Source organism: Pteropus medius, unplaced genomic scaffold, assembly GCF_902729225.1.
Source record: "Pteropus medius unplaced genomic scaffold, Ma_sr-lr_union100, whole genome shotgun sequence".
Classification (NCBI taxonomy): domain Eukaryota; kingdom Metazoa; phylum Chordata; class Mammalia; order Chiroptera; family Pteropodidae; genus Pteropus; species Pteropus medius.
This window is the reverse complement of record NW_024344240.1, coordinates 9972913-9992317: the sequence shown is the minus strand read 5'-3', so window position 1 is coordinate 9992317 and position 19405 is coordinate 9972913. Positions and strand designations below refer to the sequence as shown.

Sequence of the window (19405 nt, the reverse complement as noted above, 5' to 3'; positions counted from 1 at the left end):
ATGACCTAATAACTTTCCAATTTATTCTTCCAGGTCAGATTTGCATTCTCGACTGCCTACTAGACATCTCTACCTGGGTGTCCTGTGGCACCTCTGACTCAGCATGCCATTGGTGTTCCTTCTAGTTTGTCCCTTCTGGGTTCCTCATCCAGGAAAGTACATAATTCACTTACTTGACCCATGCCTCTTTTCATCCTCCTGCTTACTCAGGCATCAGTTGCGGTAGCTTCTACATATAACTTCCTCCCTCCCTCCTACATCCCCAGGGCAGTGTCTTCATTCTGACTTTAAAAAAAAAAAAAATTTAATTTATTTACCTTCCTCCCATTTATCAAATAGCTGCCAGAAAATCTAAACTATAAATCTGATTAAATCACTTCTCAGCTCCTCCTGATCAACATGACACCTTAGCTTGCCATATAAGGCCCACCATGATCTGGAACTAACATAATTCCTGTCTGCTATGAGGAAGTTATGTAAGTTCCCTACCCATCAAGTTTTCATGCCTTAACACTTTTACTCACATGTCCACTCATATTCCCATCTGTTTGGTATGCTCTCCCTACCTGTCTTCCATCCTCAAATTCCAGTCTGTACTTGTTAAATATTCAATCCTCCTTCAAGACTCTCACCTGAACAATAATAAGATAAAAACTTCTGTGGCATTTAATGTTACAACAACTCTGTGAAGTAAATATTGTTATTATTCCCAGAAGATACTATAGTCCAGGGCTCAGGACAATTGTCTAAGTGGCCAAGACGTTTATGCATGCATATACTTAAAGTGAGCTGCAGGTAACAGTGGAGTAAACACAGGTCCTGAAGGATCCTTACCACCTAGACATGTAGAGAGAACCATCCACAGGAGTATAACAAAATTGTGCAGAGGACATGCAGAGTAAAAACCTACAGGAGAGACAACGTTTAACTCTACTTGGCTTTTCTGCATTCCTTCCCTGACTGGAGAGACAGTCAGGGAAGGAATGCAGAAAAGGAAGCCTAATGGAGGTTAGGAGCATAGATCTGGATCTAGACTCTTGACTTCAATCCTGCCTCCTCCACTCACTGACTGTTCGATCTTGGCGAAGTAGTTTAACCAATCTATGCTATAATTTCCATAACTGTCTTATCTAGTGGTTATGTGTAAGATGATTTCAAAAAGGGAGAGATCGTATCAACCATAAATTGATTAAAATATTAATAAAAAAAAGGTCACTTGACTCATCCTTAAATTATTTAGACATTTGCCCTGAGACTGAAAATTACAGATTCTCCCTTGCTTCTTGCAGCAGTGAAAATGACTTGGGGAGACAGAAAATGAGGAGGAAATAAGTTCTGCCAGTTTGTGTCAAAAAGATATAAATACTTTTACTCCTGGATATAATAAAGAATAAAAATAAAAAAGAAGGTAACAGGATTTCATCATAGTACTATTTAAAATAGCAAAATTTGAAAATACAAAAATGTCCAACAATAAAAGAAATATTTAAAATTCATTATAATACATTCACATAGTTAATAATATACAGCCATTAAATTGTGTTATCAAAGAATATTTACTGTTATAGTATTGCAGTAGGCAGAATAATGGCTACCCAAAGATATCCACACACTAATCCCCAGAACCTGCGAATGTGTTACATCACATGACAAAAGGGACTTTGCAAATATGATTAAGGGTATGAACTTTGGAATGAGAACATTATCTTGGATTATCTGGATAGGATAAATCTGATCACATGAGTCCTTAAAAATAGAAAAGGAAGGTATAAGGGTCCTTTAGGGAGAAGTAACAGCAGAAAGAGCAGAGATTTGGAGTATGAGAGACTCATTCTTCCACTGCTGTTTTTGAAGATGGAGGAAAGGAGCCATGAGCCAAGGAATGTAGGTGACCTCTAAAAGTTTGGAACAGGCCTCCAATTTATAGTGCTACAACTTCAAGGAACTGATTTCTGCCAAAAACTCAAATGAGCAGGAAAGGATTCTCCCTTAGACTGTCCAGAAAAGAAACACAGCCCTGCCAACAGCCCTGATTTTAGCCAGGTGAGACAATGCCAAAATTCTGACCCACAGAACTATTTAAAAAATTAATTTGTATTGTTTACACTATTAAATTTGTAATGGTTGTATGGCAGCATTAGAAAACTAATACATTTAATAAACACCATAAATGTTAATTTAAAAAAAGGAAGCCCAACTTAACAGTGCATGTACACTTTAACATCACTTACATCCCAGTTGTGCATACACATATACACAAACAAATTGAAAAGAATTACATAAAAATATGTATGCTATCAATTGTCATTGTCTTACGATTTTTTTCGCTCTTTCTTGACGTTGTGTCCCCAAGTTTGCACCTAGAATAACTTGTGAAGAGTGTGATTGATGATGAGTTTGCAAAATCTGATATTCAATTTGCATCCTTGTGTTACTTGACTTCTCAACAGCATTGAACAGGTTTATTATTCCTTAAGAACTAAAAATGTTTGTTGGGCTTCTGTAACACCTTCTCTAGGTTATCATAATTCACTAGCAATGTCTAATTCTCTTTTTTGTTTCATTCTCAAGATGTCTAAGTGTTACCACTGGGGTGATGTGAAATCCATGTCACCTCAGTGGCATGGGGGAGGAGGAGGGAGGTGTTGTGTGTTGTGTGTCCTTCAGTTCTTCCCCGCCAATGCAGCAAAGAATTACAAGTTGGCGAGATTTAGAAAAAATAAGATTTATTGAAAGTACATTGTAGAAGGAGATGGACCATGCTAAGGAAGGCTACAGCCCTGTGGAATTTGAGAGGTGAAGAGATAAGACAATAAGCCCCAAAGGGAGGAGGGGGTTTTCAGCAAGGAGAGCTGTAAGAAGGCAGAAATTGGAAGGTCTGTTTATATTTGAGTGGTGATGAGAGGTCCTAGATGATCTGTACATGAGGTTACCTTGACTGACAGCTGGCTGCTATATAACACTTTGCCTACTGTGCATGTGCTTACCCAAAATTCAGTCTGTTATAATTAGATTCATAAAACATAATATTATAATGACCTTCTGTGCATGCATTTGTAACTGGTTTAACCAGCAGTTTTTATGACCTTTGTGCTTTAGGATTTGGGATAATTTACAACCCTAAAAGGGAGATATTGCTGGAATGTACTTAAGGAAGGTCTTCAAGGGAAGTTTCTATGGTTACAGAGCTAGGCCTTGGCTCCTGTCACTCATGCCTGACTAACTACCTGACATGAGTAAATTAAGAATCAAGCACTAGATCTCTTCTTTCTTCTACATGCACTCCCTTAATTTATCTCATTTACCTTTGAATTTAAATCTTATCCATACAGTTAACACTCCCAAATATCAAGCTCCTACTGGACCTCTATCCTGAAGTCCACACACACATATTCAAGTGCCTGTCTTCCATCTTCCCTCAAGTATCTAAGAGGCACCTTCAGTCTACCATGTCCCAGTGCAATTCCTGCTTTTCCCCCAACCATACCGCTTGTATTCATTCACATCTCAGGAAAAGAAAACTTTTCTAGGCCAGGGTTTCCAACCTTGGCACTATTGACATTTTCAGCTAGTTAATTCTTTGTTTTGGGGGTGGGGTCTATACCATATGTTATAGAATATTTAGCATCATCCCAGGCCTCTACCCACTAGATTTCTGTAGCATCCCCCCTACTCAAAAATGTTTCCATGTTGCCAAATGACCTCTAGGGGAGGCAAAATTGCAAAATTCCCTATTAAAAACCACTCACCTAGGCCAAAAATTTTGGAAGCGTTTTTCTCTCCCTTTTCCTTCACCTTATAAATCCAGTTCTTTAGGAAACCCTATCTGTTTTACCTGCAACATATATCCAGAATAGTAATAATTGTCCTCCTCACCTCTACCACTCTGGCCTCTAGACTTCTTTCCTTCTCCTATCAAATAGTTCAAAGAAATTAGAATTATCTTTTCAAACATAAATCAGATCTGTCACTCCTCAGCTCATAATTTCCCAGTATTATTCTCTCTTACTCAGAGTAAAGCCAAAGTTGCTTGTGCCTACTACCCACCACTGCTCAGATCTCTGCTGCTCTCTGCTCTCCCTGCACTGCCACCCAACTAGCTCCCTACCGTTTCTTAATCTTAATGCATGTAGTTAGTTCCTACTTCAGAGCTTTTGCACTTATCTTCTGCTTGAAATGCTCTGTCCCAGATGATTCTCAGCCTCTCTTAGAGCCTCTGTTCAAAGTCCCCTCACTTCAACATTTGCTAAAATACACTATGTAACACCACCCCTCACTCTGTCACACTTTCACAATAGCACAGCAACCATCTCCCTGCTATTCTAATACATTGACTTGTTTCTTTGTTTGCTCTCCTCAAGTAAGCACCTTGAGGCAATTACCTTCTATTTTATTCACTGATGACTTCCAGTGTCTGCAAAACACTTAGCATAAAGTAGGTGCTCAGTAAATATTTTGAATGTGCGTATGAATGAATAAATGAATGAATGGATGGATGGATGAATTGTAGTCATAGGAAAGCCCAAACCCAAAGACTACATTAAAGCAATCACTGAGCCTCTGAACTGACATGAGTGGAAAGTAGGCTGCTAAAACTGCCCAGCCAAAAAGCAGGAATATCCCCCCAAAACATGCACTAAGAAGGGGTTTGGCCAGAGTACACATAGGGCTACTAACTTGCTTAGTTAAGAAACTGAATTCACTGGAGGGAGTTTGTACTATCATTGCCCATCAGTAAGTGGCGTCTACGTAGATGCCACTTACTGATGGGCAATGATTGTGTGTTTCAAAGTCTCCACGTTCTCCGAGGAGTATTTGTTAGCTTGTTTGTTTAGATTTATTCTGTTCTTCCTGTCCAGTGTAGACAGAGGAAGACAGATAACTTGTCTGCCAGTCATCAGTCATCAGGTTACATCTGGAGCAGCTGTAGAGAATAGCGCAATACAGAGATCTGGTGGCAGGAACTAGATGGGACTCACTGGGGGATGGGGGAAATGACAGATGCATTCAATAGCAAATAAGATATAAAAACAAGGCTCTTTTAGGTAAGCAGACATGTGGAATATGAAACACTTTAAGGTGAGTTTTCTGTAACTTAAATTAGAACACTTTCCTAACTTACACAGATGATTGAGCAAGAAGGAGTTTAGTCAAGTAGAGAAGATGGGAATGAGATTCCAAGAATAACAAAGAGCATCCATCAAGGCTTAGAGGTGAGAGAAGGATGCATTCAAAGTGTTGATGGTGATTGTAATGACATAGCCCAGTGGACAACACACAATTTCCAGCACAGAAACAGGATGCAGTCATTGCCAAACTCCAGTAGTAAAGTGGTGGCGAACAGTTTCTTACATTGTCACCATCCGCATTTAATTGAAGATGTCTCAATAAGCAAGAATGCACCCTGAATACTGCTTAATGTATAACCTGTTCTTGACTAAATTTTGCTACCACAATCTGTAGTCTTTGAAATAGATGTTTTGTGAAGATCAAGATGCTATAACAATTGAGGCCATGCATCTGGTCTATCTGTAGTGCAGAATGTGGATAAGTCAGTGTAGTTTTCACCTATTGATGAGAGGAAGGCATATTTCTCTTAAGCAGACTCGACGATAGAAATCCCACTAGAAACAGTGACTTCATAAATATTGATTACCACTACTTAAGAAATTATCAGAATAAAAAAGTAAAAGATTGCTAAAACAAGAAAACCTGTTACTTTTTTTCACAATTCTATATAGTGATATTTAGAAACTTAGAAACAAAGGAGCTTAAATTTTTATCTTACTCTGCTGCTTCCTAAATGCAACAATGCACGAGACATTTAACATCAAACTCTTTATGATTCTGTTTCTTCTTTTTTAACCTTTATGCTAGCAATATTTACCTCACAGTTACTGGAGAATTAAATTCCATAATGTGTACAAAAACATTGTGTTAACAAGAAGCCCGATACAATGTTGTGTCATTATTACCATTATTGTTATCTGAGTGGGAGTAGTGAGTAGTGTCCTGGTTTCTTCTTTTATGAGGTTTTTTTTTTTTTTAACTTCTTTTGATTAGTCATGGGATTATGAGTTCCCTTGTTTGTTTAAGCCAGTATAGGTTGAGTTTTCTGTCACAACATAATGTACACTTGATGATACACATGAAGGGAGGAAAAAGAACAGTAGCTAAACAAGAATGTAGGTTCAAGAATAGGCTTTCTTTGTAGGGGAAAAAATGTGAGCATATCTTTAAAGGAAAGAGATCATGAAGAACAGGAGATGAAAAGCAAAGGAGAAATGGGAAGGGTCCAGAGGAAGAGTAGTATATGATGCAACCCAGAGCACTGAGAAGTGAAGGTGCTCAGAAGAATATTAACTGGTAAAGTCATCTCATTTGTTAAATAATCCAAGTCTTCTTTTCAATAACATATATACATTTATTTTTTTAAGTTTTGAGTTTCTTCTTGATAATACACCACATACTTTATTATATTTGATTTTCGAAGTTGTATACTGGCCAAACATGTATATTTGCTAAAACACTAAATAGAACTGAAGGAGTCTGCTCCCCCTACAGCAGTTTCCATGCAATTATATCAGGGATGAACACAAGTACAAGAAAGTAAGTTCAGTGACACAGGCGCTCTGAGGTGTAGAAAAACAAGTTAAGGAGATGACATTTTTAAGATTTCTATTTCTTAAATACTCAAACCCAAATATGTATAATAATCCATTTTAAACTCAAACCCAGTGTGTTTATTTAGCTGGTACCTGGCATAGGTTTTATGTCAGATAAAAGTAGACTTTAGGTGATGTGGTTTATAAACCTTGTTAGGAGAGGGCTGTAGGAAAGGGTTGTAGACAGAAAAGAAAACATAAATCCCAGTTAAGAATTGGATAATATCTCTAGGATAGGTAATAACTTTATGGTAAAGTTAGTGATTCTTACCTCTGACTGCACATTAGATCTCCCAGGGAACTTTAAAAGAAATCACCAAAGCCAGCATCCTATTCCTGAGATTCTGATTTATCATGAGGGTGGGCAGATGGTGTTATTTTTATGTTTGCTGGTGATTCTTACATGCTGCTAGGCTGGTTACTCTCTGATTTGGGAATACTTCTGAACAAATTGCAAGGCAGATGAAAGTTTTAATCCATAACCTGTTCTCTTAAAACATGTTAGAAAATAAAATTCAATCAAAAACCCTAACACAAATGAATTGGCATCAATTGTTTTTACAGAATGATTTCAAAACATATTCACATCTACAAGTCTTATTCTCTACTCCAGACATTTTAACAACAATGGTACTTGAAGTCTAACATGAGCCCATTCCTGCCCTCTGATCCCAGCCTGTCATAAGCACCTGTGTGCAACACAGAGCAACACAGGGGAGAGGAGAAACACTTATTCCTACCTCCACTGACACATTTCTCAGTGTGAATGTCTTTATCTCTCCAAAGAGGTAAAGAATATCAGAGAACTGCTCGATTTTTAACATCTACTTTCTCTTGAAGTACAAACCTGGACATTTTCAAAGTTAGGATTATTCTTTAGGTCTTACAGATTTTATCTAGAATTGTACGGAAGAGGGAAAGGTACTCAAAGTCTTCTTTGCATGAAGCGCCAAAAAAGAGGGTTCACCAGAGGTAGATTCATGCTGGGGTATGTCAGTGAAGAATAAGAATGACATTGTGAGATGGATTGGAAAAACTACACCACTTTCAGCCTGATGGTTAGCCAATGCTTGTCCTCAAGATAGGATGCTCTGGAGTGTTAACATAGAATGTTGTATTATCGTTTTCTCCTCAAACATACCTCAAACCTTATCACAAAGCCAATTGGTAAGACAACATTTCAAAATGCAAGAACAAAACTATACTTAGAAAGGTACTTAACAATTGAATTTTAACGATGCTCAGGTAGTAAGATCAAATTTCTGTCCCTTGGAACTGCATACCGAGTCCTCAAGTCCCTCAGTTCCCAGGAGAGTTCCCCTAGTTCTTCTACTCAAGATACATGTTATGCTGTTACTGACCAAAGATTTGCTTTGATTTTACCCAAATTATTTAGGTGACTAAATTTTTTGCTTGGATATAATTCTATCACATATAACCCATTTCATTACATCTAGTCTGAAAACATTTTTAGTATGTTTGGTAATAAAAATTTCAACAAACTGCTCTATAGATTCAATGTAATTCCACTCAGACAACCAGAGAGCCTTTATTTGATGGTTTGGGTGTGTGTGGAGCGGATGGTAGGGGGGTGGTGGGGAGAAGAAGAATTAGAAATGAACGAGATAATTTAAAAAATATATAAGAATCCCAACATTTTATTTAAAAAAATCAAAATCAGAGGGGTTTTACTGACTTCAATAAATCAATATAAGAAATCATAAATCTAGCAAACAAGGGAGTGGGAAAGGGAATGGGGTTGAATCCATGGAAACATCTGGTAAATAAAGAGATATTTATTTGTCTTTTTTTAAGTTAGCTTTATTGAGATAGAACATACATATGAAAATTCACCAATTAAGTATACGATTTAGTTGTAATAAAAATAAGTCATTTAACCAGCATCACAAATATGACATAAATATTTTAATGATCCCCAAAGTACTCTCACACCCTTTGCAGCCAAACTACCCCTACCCCCAACTCTGACCCCAGGAAACCACTCACTTGCTCTCTGCTACTGTAGTCATGCATTTCCTACAATGCTATAAAATGTAATCAGACAGTATCAAGTCTTACTTGTCTAGCTCCTTTCACTTAGAAAATTCATTTGAAATTCATCCATAATGTATGGGTATCATTGGTTTGTTCCTGTTTATTGATGAATGTTATCCTATGATATGGATATAACATAATTTGGTTATCTGTTCACCAGTTGATAGACAATTGTGTTGTTTTTGTTAGGGCTATTATTAAGTATTAGTCTTTGTGTTAAAATATGTTTCACTTTGGAAAGGTAAATACTTAAAAGTGAAATTGCTGTGTCCCTCTCAGTGTTTAACTTTAAAAGAAACTGCCAAACCTTGTTGCAAAGTACCTGTATCATTTTGTATTTCCAGTAGCAATGTGTGAGAGAGTTCCAGTTGCTCCACATTTTCCCCAATATTTTGTATTTTCTGTCTCTTCAATTTTAGCCATTCTAAAAGGAATATCATTGACATCTCATAGTGGTTTTAATTTACATCTTTATGATTTCCTTCTTTCTAATTACTTTGAATATAATTTGCATCTTTGTCTATATTTTTAAGGTAGAAATTTGGATCATTGATTTGACATATTTATTCTTTTCCCTAATGACTAATGATGATGTGCTCATTTCCTTTCATCCTCGCCATGTTGCCAGCATTAAGTATAAAGTGCTCAGTCTTTCACTGTTGAGTATGAAGTCAGGCAAGGGTCTTTCCTAGGTGACCCTTTCCAGGTTGAAGAAATTCCTGCTTATTCTTAATTTGCTGAGGGTTTTAATCATATATGGGTGCTAAATTTTACCAAATAATTTTTCTGTATATATTGAGGTGATCATATGATTTTTCTTCTTTAATCTATTAATAGGGCAAAATATATTTTTGGTTTTAAAATGTTAAACCAACATGTGCTCCTAATTAAACCGACTTGTGTATAATTTATATATTACCCCTTTCATACAATTGCTGGATTCATTTTTTCATATTTGGTTAAGGAATCTGCATATATGTTAATGAAGACTACAAGCATATTTTCTCTTTTATAATGCTTTTGTCTTGCTTTGGTGTCAGAAAATGATTTCAACTCATAAAATGAATTGGGAGTGTCTTTTATTTTCTGAAAGCATATATATAAAGTTTAATTTATTTCTTTTATTTAAATTTAAGAATTCACCAGTGAAGACATTGAAATATGAAATTATTTTAAATTGGAAATGATTTAACTACACATATAATTTCTTATATATATATAATGTACACATATACACTTATGAAGATTATTTCTTTGCTCGTGAATGAAATTCACAAGTTGCATTTTTCAAAAATATCTTTCCTTTCATTAATTATCAAATATATTGGCAGAAAATTGTTCATGATATTCCCTTATTATCTATCAGTGTTTCTATAGTATCTGTGCTGATCCATACCCATTCTTGACTTTGGTAAATTGTGTCTTCTTCCTTTTTTCTGATAGTTTGGCCTTAGGTCTATAAGTATTATTGCTCTTCTCAAAGAGTCATATTTTTTAGTGTATTGACTTCTCTTTATTGTGATTCTGTTTTCAATTTTTTTTTATTTTAACTTATATTTATTATTTCCTTCTCTCTGCTTACTTTAAATATAATTTGCTTTTTTGACTAGATTCTTAAGGTAGAAACCTGGATCATCGATTTGAGACACTTAGTCTTTTTAAATATAATTATTTAATTGTATAAACTTAAATCTAGCCAGCGCTTTAGTTACATCCTCCAAATTTCAGTATATTGTCACTTCATTTTTATTCTGTTTGAAATATTTTCTAACTTTTCTTATGATTTATTCTCTGAATTACTTAGTAGTTGTAAATATTGAAATTTATATGTTATCTTTTTATTATTGTTTTTTAGTTTAATTCTGTTTTGATCAGAAAAGATATTTTGCATAATTTTAATTTTCTTAAATTTTCTGAGATTTATTTTATAGCCTAGAATATGATTATCTTGGTATTCTTGTATACCTGAAAATATTGTTTATTCTTTGGCTTAAGATGGAGTACTCTGTTAATATCAATTAGGTCAAGTCGGTTGATACTGTTAGTCTGGTCTTCTGCATGCTTACTGATTTTTCTATTTCTTTGTTCTATTAATTATTGACAGAGGGATGTTGAATTTGCTTATTTCTCTTTCCAGTTCTATTAGGTTTTAGTTTCTAAATTTTATAACTCAGGTGTGATGTTATAATTGCCTGGTAATTTTTTACTGAATGATAAAAATTGCGAATGTTGGGTTTTGGATGCTGAATTTTGTTGTATTCCTTGAAAAATATTGGACTTTATTCTGGCACACAATTATATTACCTGGGATCAGTTTGATTCTCTTAGGTTTGTTTTAACCTTTACTACAGCAGCTTTAAGGCGGTCTTCATAATAAGATTCACTCATATATCCCATCCATTGAGGTGACACTTTTCTAGGGATTCTATCCAATGCCACGTTGCTTAGTTTCTTCCACACTGGCTAGTAGTAACACAAACTGTTCTCGGTCCTATGTAGGAATTTCTGGGAATTTTTTGGCCTGGATTTTTCCAGTGGTTCTTTTTATGCCCACAGGTAGTTTCTTTTCATACATGTTCAGATTAGTTTCAAGCTGAAGACTTTAGGGGAAGCCTCTGTAGGTTTCTGGCACTCTCTCTGTGCAGCTTCCTGCTCTCTGGTACTCCATGCCACCAATTTTCACCATGCTAGGCTCTCCAAACTCCAATCTTTATCTCCTCAACTTAGCAAGCCTGCTGGTCTCTGGTTGTATAACTACTCTCTATGCATCATCCTATAAACTGCCATAGGAAGAAAACTACAACAATCATAGAGATTACTTCATGTGTCCCTTCTCTCATGGATCATAGTCCTTTGTTGCCTATCATCACAATGCCTGAAAATAGCTGTTTCACATATTTTGTCTAGTTTTCTAGTTTTTAAAATCAGAATTTTCTCTCTCCTACACCATCATTGTCAAAATCATAAATTTTTCCTTGTTTATAAAGCAATGAAAGTCTCCCAGATGTATAACATTACAGATATTTTTTATACTGAGAATAAGTCACCATGATAGAAAGATTATCTTTAATAGTCTTTGATGAAGAATCTTTACCACCATAATGGTCTATATTTTATTCTGAATTTTGGGCTCTATCTTGAGAAAAGAAAAAAAACAAAAAAACAAAAAAAAAGCATCCTTGACATTGACATTGAGAAGGTGGCCTCACACTCACGGATAAGCCATGATATTCTCTTATTGAACATATTATCACAAAGTCCAAGCTAAAACAAGGTTACCCTGAGACCTTGATAAAATGGGACAGAAAAAGTCTACTTCATAATAATGTCTAAGCACAGATAAAAACAAGGTTTCTGTGCCAGTCACAATAAAACAAGCATCGTTTTCTTTTGGCCAGATTGAGTGAATGTTATATCCTTTTCAGTTACAGCTTTATTCTCATTCTATTCCCTCTTCTCTATAGGTAAGATTTATTAAGATCCACAATCGTTGAGTTGTGCACACTTTCTGACATCCAATTTAGAGCAAATCTCTGCTTTTTTTTCCTCTTCAAAATTACCCAGTGAAAGTCTAAGTTCTATAATATGTTTTTTCTAACACCCTCATACTGATACTCTCCATGATTCCCCATGATGTGTTCTCCTTCACTTCAGTGAGTGATAAACTCAACCTGTTTAACTACAGACGTATTACTGGTAGTCTTTGGACAAATGGCATTACAATTTAGATAAACCCAAAATGGCTCTAATGTAGAACTTTCAGGTAATAAATGAACAAAAGAAGTGTTACCCATGTATTCTTTTGTTCTAATCAGAATTTTTGGATTTTCAAAGTATTATAAATCCAAAATTATCATGCTAGTTATTCCATTCCTTGTAACTTTAGTTTCTTAAAGAATTAGAATCAGGCTTCTGAGTAAAATAATGATATATTTTAATAAAACCTTTGAAATATTAACTTTATAAATCAGGATATTTCCATGTTTAAAAAGATTACTTTTTTTAGCATGTATAGCCAGTTATGCCTTATATTAAGAAATAAAATTAGAAGATCCTTTAAAACAAACTAGATAAATCAAGAAAGGTCAAAGAAATTAAGTTAATAATACATTGTATCACTAGCTAAATTTAATTTTGTATTTAAAATTATACCACTTAATATTAGATGTTTCTTTAAAGAAGTGCAGAAAGTAATTAATAAAATAATAATTATTTATTATTACAAAATAGTAATAAATATGATAACAAAGGTAATAGGCATTATTGTTTCAGGATCTACTCTTGCCAAGTAGTTCATATGTTATTCCTTGATCTGAGTCAGTCTAGCAAATTGCTATTACTATCCTCATTTAAAAAAACAATAAAGAAAACTAAGGTTTAGAATTTTAAAGCAAGATGCTCAAAATCAAATAGCTAATAAGTGCGACAGATTTTCAGTCAGATTAAATTTAGTTCAGTCTGATTTCTAAGACCTTATGTTCTCAGAATCACCACTTCACCTCTTTCCGTAGTTGCAGTAGAAGATGAAATAACATGATTATATCTAAGAGATGTAGCAATGCATAACAGTTTAATACAGGTATGAAAGCCTGCTATTACCTAATAAAGGTGCTCTAGATGAAAATGCCATTTAGAAGTAAGTACAAACCTAAAGAAAATAGAAAAGCAAGATATAAAGTTATGCATTGAAAAGGAAATACAGGTTAAACAATAATTGCTAACTAAAATGGATAGTACTACTTCTAATTCAATGGTCATGTAAGGAACATGACTAGAAGATATTATTTTTACAAAAGAGATAGTGATACCTATTAAGGAGGCAAGGGCAAAAAATTTATTGGCAATAAAAAATTTAATCAATGAAAATATGTCCTTTATATCAGTGGAATAAAGATAGAAATTTTAGATGAAGAAGAGTAATTGAAAGCACAATGATTGACTAATAACACAAGAAATATTAAACTGTGTTTTCCAAGAACACAATAGTTACCCTTGTTTTTAAAGGTGGAAGCATTAGAGTCCTCTGTGTCATTCGTAAAGCATAAACATGCTTTGGAGATACCATCCTCTTTAACTAATGATATTGTAAATAAAATGGAAAATTAAGCCTAAAAAAAATGGTATTTACATTTGATAAAATTCACTGTGCCCTCTTAAATCCGCTGATTACTATATGCACTCTCCTAATACATGAACATTCTATCTTCCTACATAAACGTTCAATGGTTATAAATCTTATAAAGATAATTACTCTTCCCTACTCCATCTACTGGCTTGACACAATCCATATAACAAATTATTCAACAGAAATAACTATGCCTCACTAATGCTTCAAGTAACACTTGTGTTTTACACTATGATTTTGTTGTGTTTAATCACAAATTTCTCTTTATGTAGCCAACACAGAGAAAATAATATAATTCAACATAAAGAGGGCATTTACCCTTGAAGTAGAATGTAGTTTGTCACTATTCTGTGTAGTAGGTCTCAAGGGTTTATTCTTCGTGCATAACTAAAACTGTGTACCCTTTAGTTAATATCTCTTGTTTCCCCCTCCCTCCAGCTGCTGGCAATCACTATTCTACTCCATGTTTCTATGAATTTGACTATTTTACATTCCTATCATGAATGGAACTATGTAATATTTGTCCTTCTGTGTCTGGCTCATTTTACTTAGCATATGCCCTCAAAAGTCATCCATGTTATCACAAATGGCAGGATTTTTAGAGCTGGAATAATATTCCATCGTACATATACACTAAATGTTCTTTATTCATTTAGCGATAAACATCTAGATTGCTTCTATGTCTTGGCTATTGTGAATAATGCTGCAACGAACATAGGAGTGCAGGAGATTCTGATTTCAACTCTTGGATATATACTCACAAGTGGGATTGGTCAATCATATAATAGTTCTGTTTTAATTTTTTTAAGCAACTTCCATACTCTTTTCCATAGTGGCTACACCAATTTACATTCCTACCAACAGTGTACTAGAAGTTCCTTTTTCTCCACATCCTCAGCAGCACTTAACTTTTTCTTTCCTTTTTTTTTTTTTTTTGTAATCGGTATTCTAATAAGTATGAGGTAACTTCTCATTGTGGTTTTGATGTGTATTTCCCTGATGATTAGTGATGTTGAACACAATTTCATATACTTGTTGGCCATTTGTGTGTCTTTGGAGAAATATCTGTTCAAGTCCTTTGCCCTTTTTTTTTAATCAGTTTGTCTCTTTTGTTTGTTATCAAATTGTAGGATATCCCTATATAATTTGGATTTATCAGATATATATCTGCAAATATTTCCTCCCATTCCATGGGTTGCCTTTTTATTTTGTTAATGGTTTTCTTTGCTGTGCATAAGGTTTTTAATTTAATGTAGCTCTAACTGTTTATTTTTTGTTTTTTGTTGCTTGTGCTTTTGGTGTCATATCCAAGAAATTACTGTCAAGAACAATGTCAAGAAGATTTCCTCTATGTTTTCTCTGAGTAATTTTATAATTTCAGGACTTAATACTGTATTATATGCTTAAAAGTTTGCCAAGAAGGTAGACCTTATGTTAAGTATTCTTATCACACATTATCACCATTATTATCATCATCATCATAAAAAAAGGGTAGAAGAAAACTTTTTGAAGATGATGGATATGTTTATGCCATAGATTATCATAATTGTTTCATGGATATATAATTATCTCCAAACTCATCAAGTTGTATACATTAAATATGAAGTTTTTTCTATGTTAATCATGCCTCGATAAAGTGATTTTTAAAAAAAGAATGTCATTTGTCAAATTATCAATTGACCAAAGATTAAAAAAAAAAATTAGGCTAACAAATCCTTCTTCAACATTCCTTCCTGACTTTCCATTCTCTACTGTTTTAGATCACAGACAATGTCTTAGAAGACTATAGGAAAATAAAAAAGTTTATTTTCATACTGATTGTGAACAATCATGTCAGTAGTGGAATTGGATTACAATATTCTATTTGCAAGCCTGTGCAAACATCTATCATGTACCAAGCCTAGCTCATAAGAAATTTAATCCAAAAAAGATTATATACAATAAGAATTATTAAAAGAAAGGCAATGTAAATAAATCTTTCAAAAAACAAGTATCTTAGGCACCTCAAGCTGTATTTCAGTTTTATAGAGATACACTAAAATAAAATTGGTTTTCAGAGTTATGATTAAAATTGTTAAAAAATTTCAAGAATTAAAGAGTACATTTTTGGATATCAAAAATTCTCTTTAAATAGTGATTCACAAGAGTATCAAATCATGTTTTAAAAATACAAAGCAGAAATGACTGTTTCCATGGTTTTAAACATTAGCATTACTCAATATTAGTAAAACTAGTAATTATTATCACAATACAAATAATTTACTAATGTGAATTATGTGCATTTTAAATGGGAATAAAACCTTTTATATGCAAATTTTTATAAACCATCTGTAAATATATTTGATAAAAACATCACAATGATAAGGGTTTTGCTTGTCATTATTATTAAAAAATCTCTTCAAATATCTAATTAGCATTTGTGTTGCAGACACTAATAATTGAGAGAAATGTGTTTATTACATCAAATTGTAGGTCACAGCAGTGTAACTACATTGCATGATTTTTTCATATTGAAGAATTTATATTTCACTCTAAAATTCTGACAGTGGAATCTAAGATTTATGGGAATCAAACTTATTTTTGAAACCAGCAGTAAGGTGTCAAATGCTTAAAAATGTGATAAGGTAGAAGTCAGGAGATCTAGGTTCTAATAATAATGCCATGAGCTTTCAATTTTAGACAAGTCATTTAATCATCATTGGCTTTCGCTTTACTATTTGTAAAATGAGAAGTTAGATTTCATGTTCTGAAAGTTCTCATATCAGTTAAGTGTCTATGAGTTTGTTTCATAAATTAATAATAATCACAGCTCTCAATTGCCTTCTCTAAAATGCCTATTTTGTGTCAAGCAATAAGCTAGTCTCTTTCTATGCAATATCTTAATCCTCACATCAAAAATATCTTTATTTCAGAGATTTGAACAGAGGCTCTGGGAGAGCAATTTGCCCGATGGCACACAACAAATAAATGTGGAATTCCAGCTGAGTTCTGTCTTTCTGCCCTCATACCAAATCAATCATGTATTCTGATTTTTATTCAACAGATGACAGAATATTCAATCATTTAAGCTGCATGATAAAGCTGAAAATAATTGTTCAACTATCCATAATGGCATTAAAAAAAAAAACCAAACTTCTATTTGAACCATAACCATCAACAATTCAGTAAGAAAGTTTTTTTTACTTACAAGCTGTTCCAGAGATATGACTCCTTTAAATATTTGCTTATTTAGGGCATGAATTTCATCCTTGTACAGGTATCTGAAAAACACATAAAATTCTATTAAATTATTAATTGTTATAGATGCCACACATCTTAGATTATGACTATTATAAATTATAGTGTGGACATAGGAATTTTATTAATAGATTCCCTAAAAATATATGGAAACATTAATTTCACTGAAATATGTTCGATTGTCTGAGTAAGAGAATTCCAAGGCTCTCATCACATTCTCCAAGGGATCCTTGATCCAAAATATTAAGAATCACTGCCTTAGGCTCTGAAACTTAAAGTGATTGTAAAAAAAAAAAAATCCGACTAACGAGGTCATATGCACTGGGTAGTAACTTCTATAAGAAAAAGATAAGTTTAACTGTAACAATTTCTATTTGTTTGTTTGTTTATTATGCAAGGAGACCCTTGGTTGATCTCACAGATTGCAAGGACTTTGTCAGCTTACAATTTCTTATTTTTTACTTTTTTATACCTATAGCACCTGGTCTTTCTAGGTGGTCTTCCATCCAAGTACTAACCAGGCCAGACCCTGCTTAGCTTCCGAAATCAGATGGGATCGGGCTTGTTCAGGGTGGTATGGCCATAGACTAACTGTAACAATTTTTAAAAATCCATTCTATCATACTGAATATATTGAACTGAGAGTTACATTTGCAAAACTAGCAAATATCACCATAAAGGCTCATCTGAAGGGGGCTAAAAACGTATTAACCAATTCACAAGATATATTTTTGTTCTCCTGTTGCTGCTGCTGAAAATCTACAGGAAAGAATACTGTAAATGGATTTACAAATATGGTGGTATATACAATCTGACCAAAAGATTTGATGAAAACAACTTATCTAACATATGAGCACGTTCTTTGTACTTTTTTCCTTCAACTATGGCAAAGTCATTTCATCTCTAATCTTTATGGTTTTTGTAAATGTTATTAATGTGAAATCTTGGATCTTTTTTACTTATGCCTCTGACAAACAGAATTCCTGAAACTTTCTATCCAGTTCCTTTGAAATGTTCCTTTACATAGGCTACAGCTCACAATTATTGTGAGTACATCAGAATCACCTGGTGGTTTGTTAAAAACACCAATTCCTGAGCCCACCAAAAATCCTGCTCTATCTAGTTCCGTTGGGGTGAGGTCTAGGAAACTATGTTTAACAAGTTTCCCAGGTGATTCTAATACAATCCATCTTCGAATAACTTAGAAACCATAGAAATACAATTCTATCTAACAATGAAGGGACTTCTTTTCCAAATTTTGCTTAGTGAAGTTTTGGAAGTTTCAAACTACTTTCTTTTCTCACAGATTAGAACTCCTTCAAGTTTCTCAAAGCAGTAATGACTTGAGGGGATTTATACCTAACTGGAGATTTTTTCACCAACATTATTCAATACTATGAAAGATCTTGCTTTGGCTGGAAGTCTCAAAAATATAGTTACATGTTAAGATGGCAAGAAAAAGAATGTTCTAGAATCATATTTCTCCAAATAGGTTATAAGGAGCATTGAGCTGTGGTCTTAAAAAACACTAGTGGTTCTCAAACATGGATGTATGTCAATCAGTGAAGAGGTATGTGAATCAAAAACATTTTAAGAGAATATTTTGAGCTCTCTCTTAAGTCTTATATAGTAGCCCCCCCCTTATCCATGGGAAATACATTCTAAGACCCCCAATAAATGCCTGAAACTGCAGATAGTACTGAAATATCTATATCTATATCCATCTATCTATCTATCTATCTATCATCTATCTGTCTATATATACACATATATGTAGATATATATGTGTATGTATGTATATATGTATACATATATATGTATATATAAATGTTTCTTCCCATACATACATTTCTTTTCACTTAAAGAAAGCATTTACAGCTTCTCTTTGGCATATCTGAATTACCAGCATCCTACTCTTGTGTTTTGGGGCCACTATGGGTAAAATAAGAGTTAGTTGAACACAAGCACTGCAATACCAGGACAGTCAACCTGATAAACAAGTTGGCTTCCAAGTGACAAATAGCTAGGTAGCATATACAATATGAACACTCTTCTGGACAAAGGGATGATTCATGTCTCAAGTGAAAAGAGCTGGATGGCATGAGATTTCATTACACTACTGAGAACTGTGTATAATTTAAAACTTATAAATTGTTTATTTATGGAATTTTCCATTTTTATTTTTGGACTGTGGTTGATTGAGGATAACTGAAACCATGGAATGCAAAACTGTGGATTAGGGGGTTGGGGGTTACTATACTGATACCTGGGACCCAGAAATTCTGATTTAATAATGGATCTGACACTCGAAATAGGCATTAAG

General features: G+C 33.9%; 1 protein-coding gene and 1 pseudogene across 1 annotated transcript in view; both read right to left on the bottom strand.

Annotated features, from left to right (window-relative positions):
• Positions 1-19405, bottom strand: part of PXDNL (peroxidasin like) — a 477154-nt gene that overhangs the window by 213535 nt on the left and 244214 nt on the right. The window contains 1 exon segment of the mRNA XM_039869313.1: positions 17037-17105. Within this exon segment, the coding sequence (XP_039725247.1) occupies positions 17037-17105 (69 nt within the window).
• Positions 17552-17670, bottom strand: LOC120607652 (uncharacterized; annotated as a pseudogene).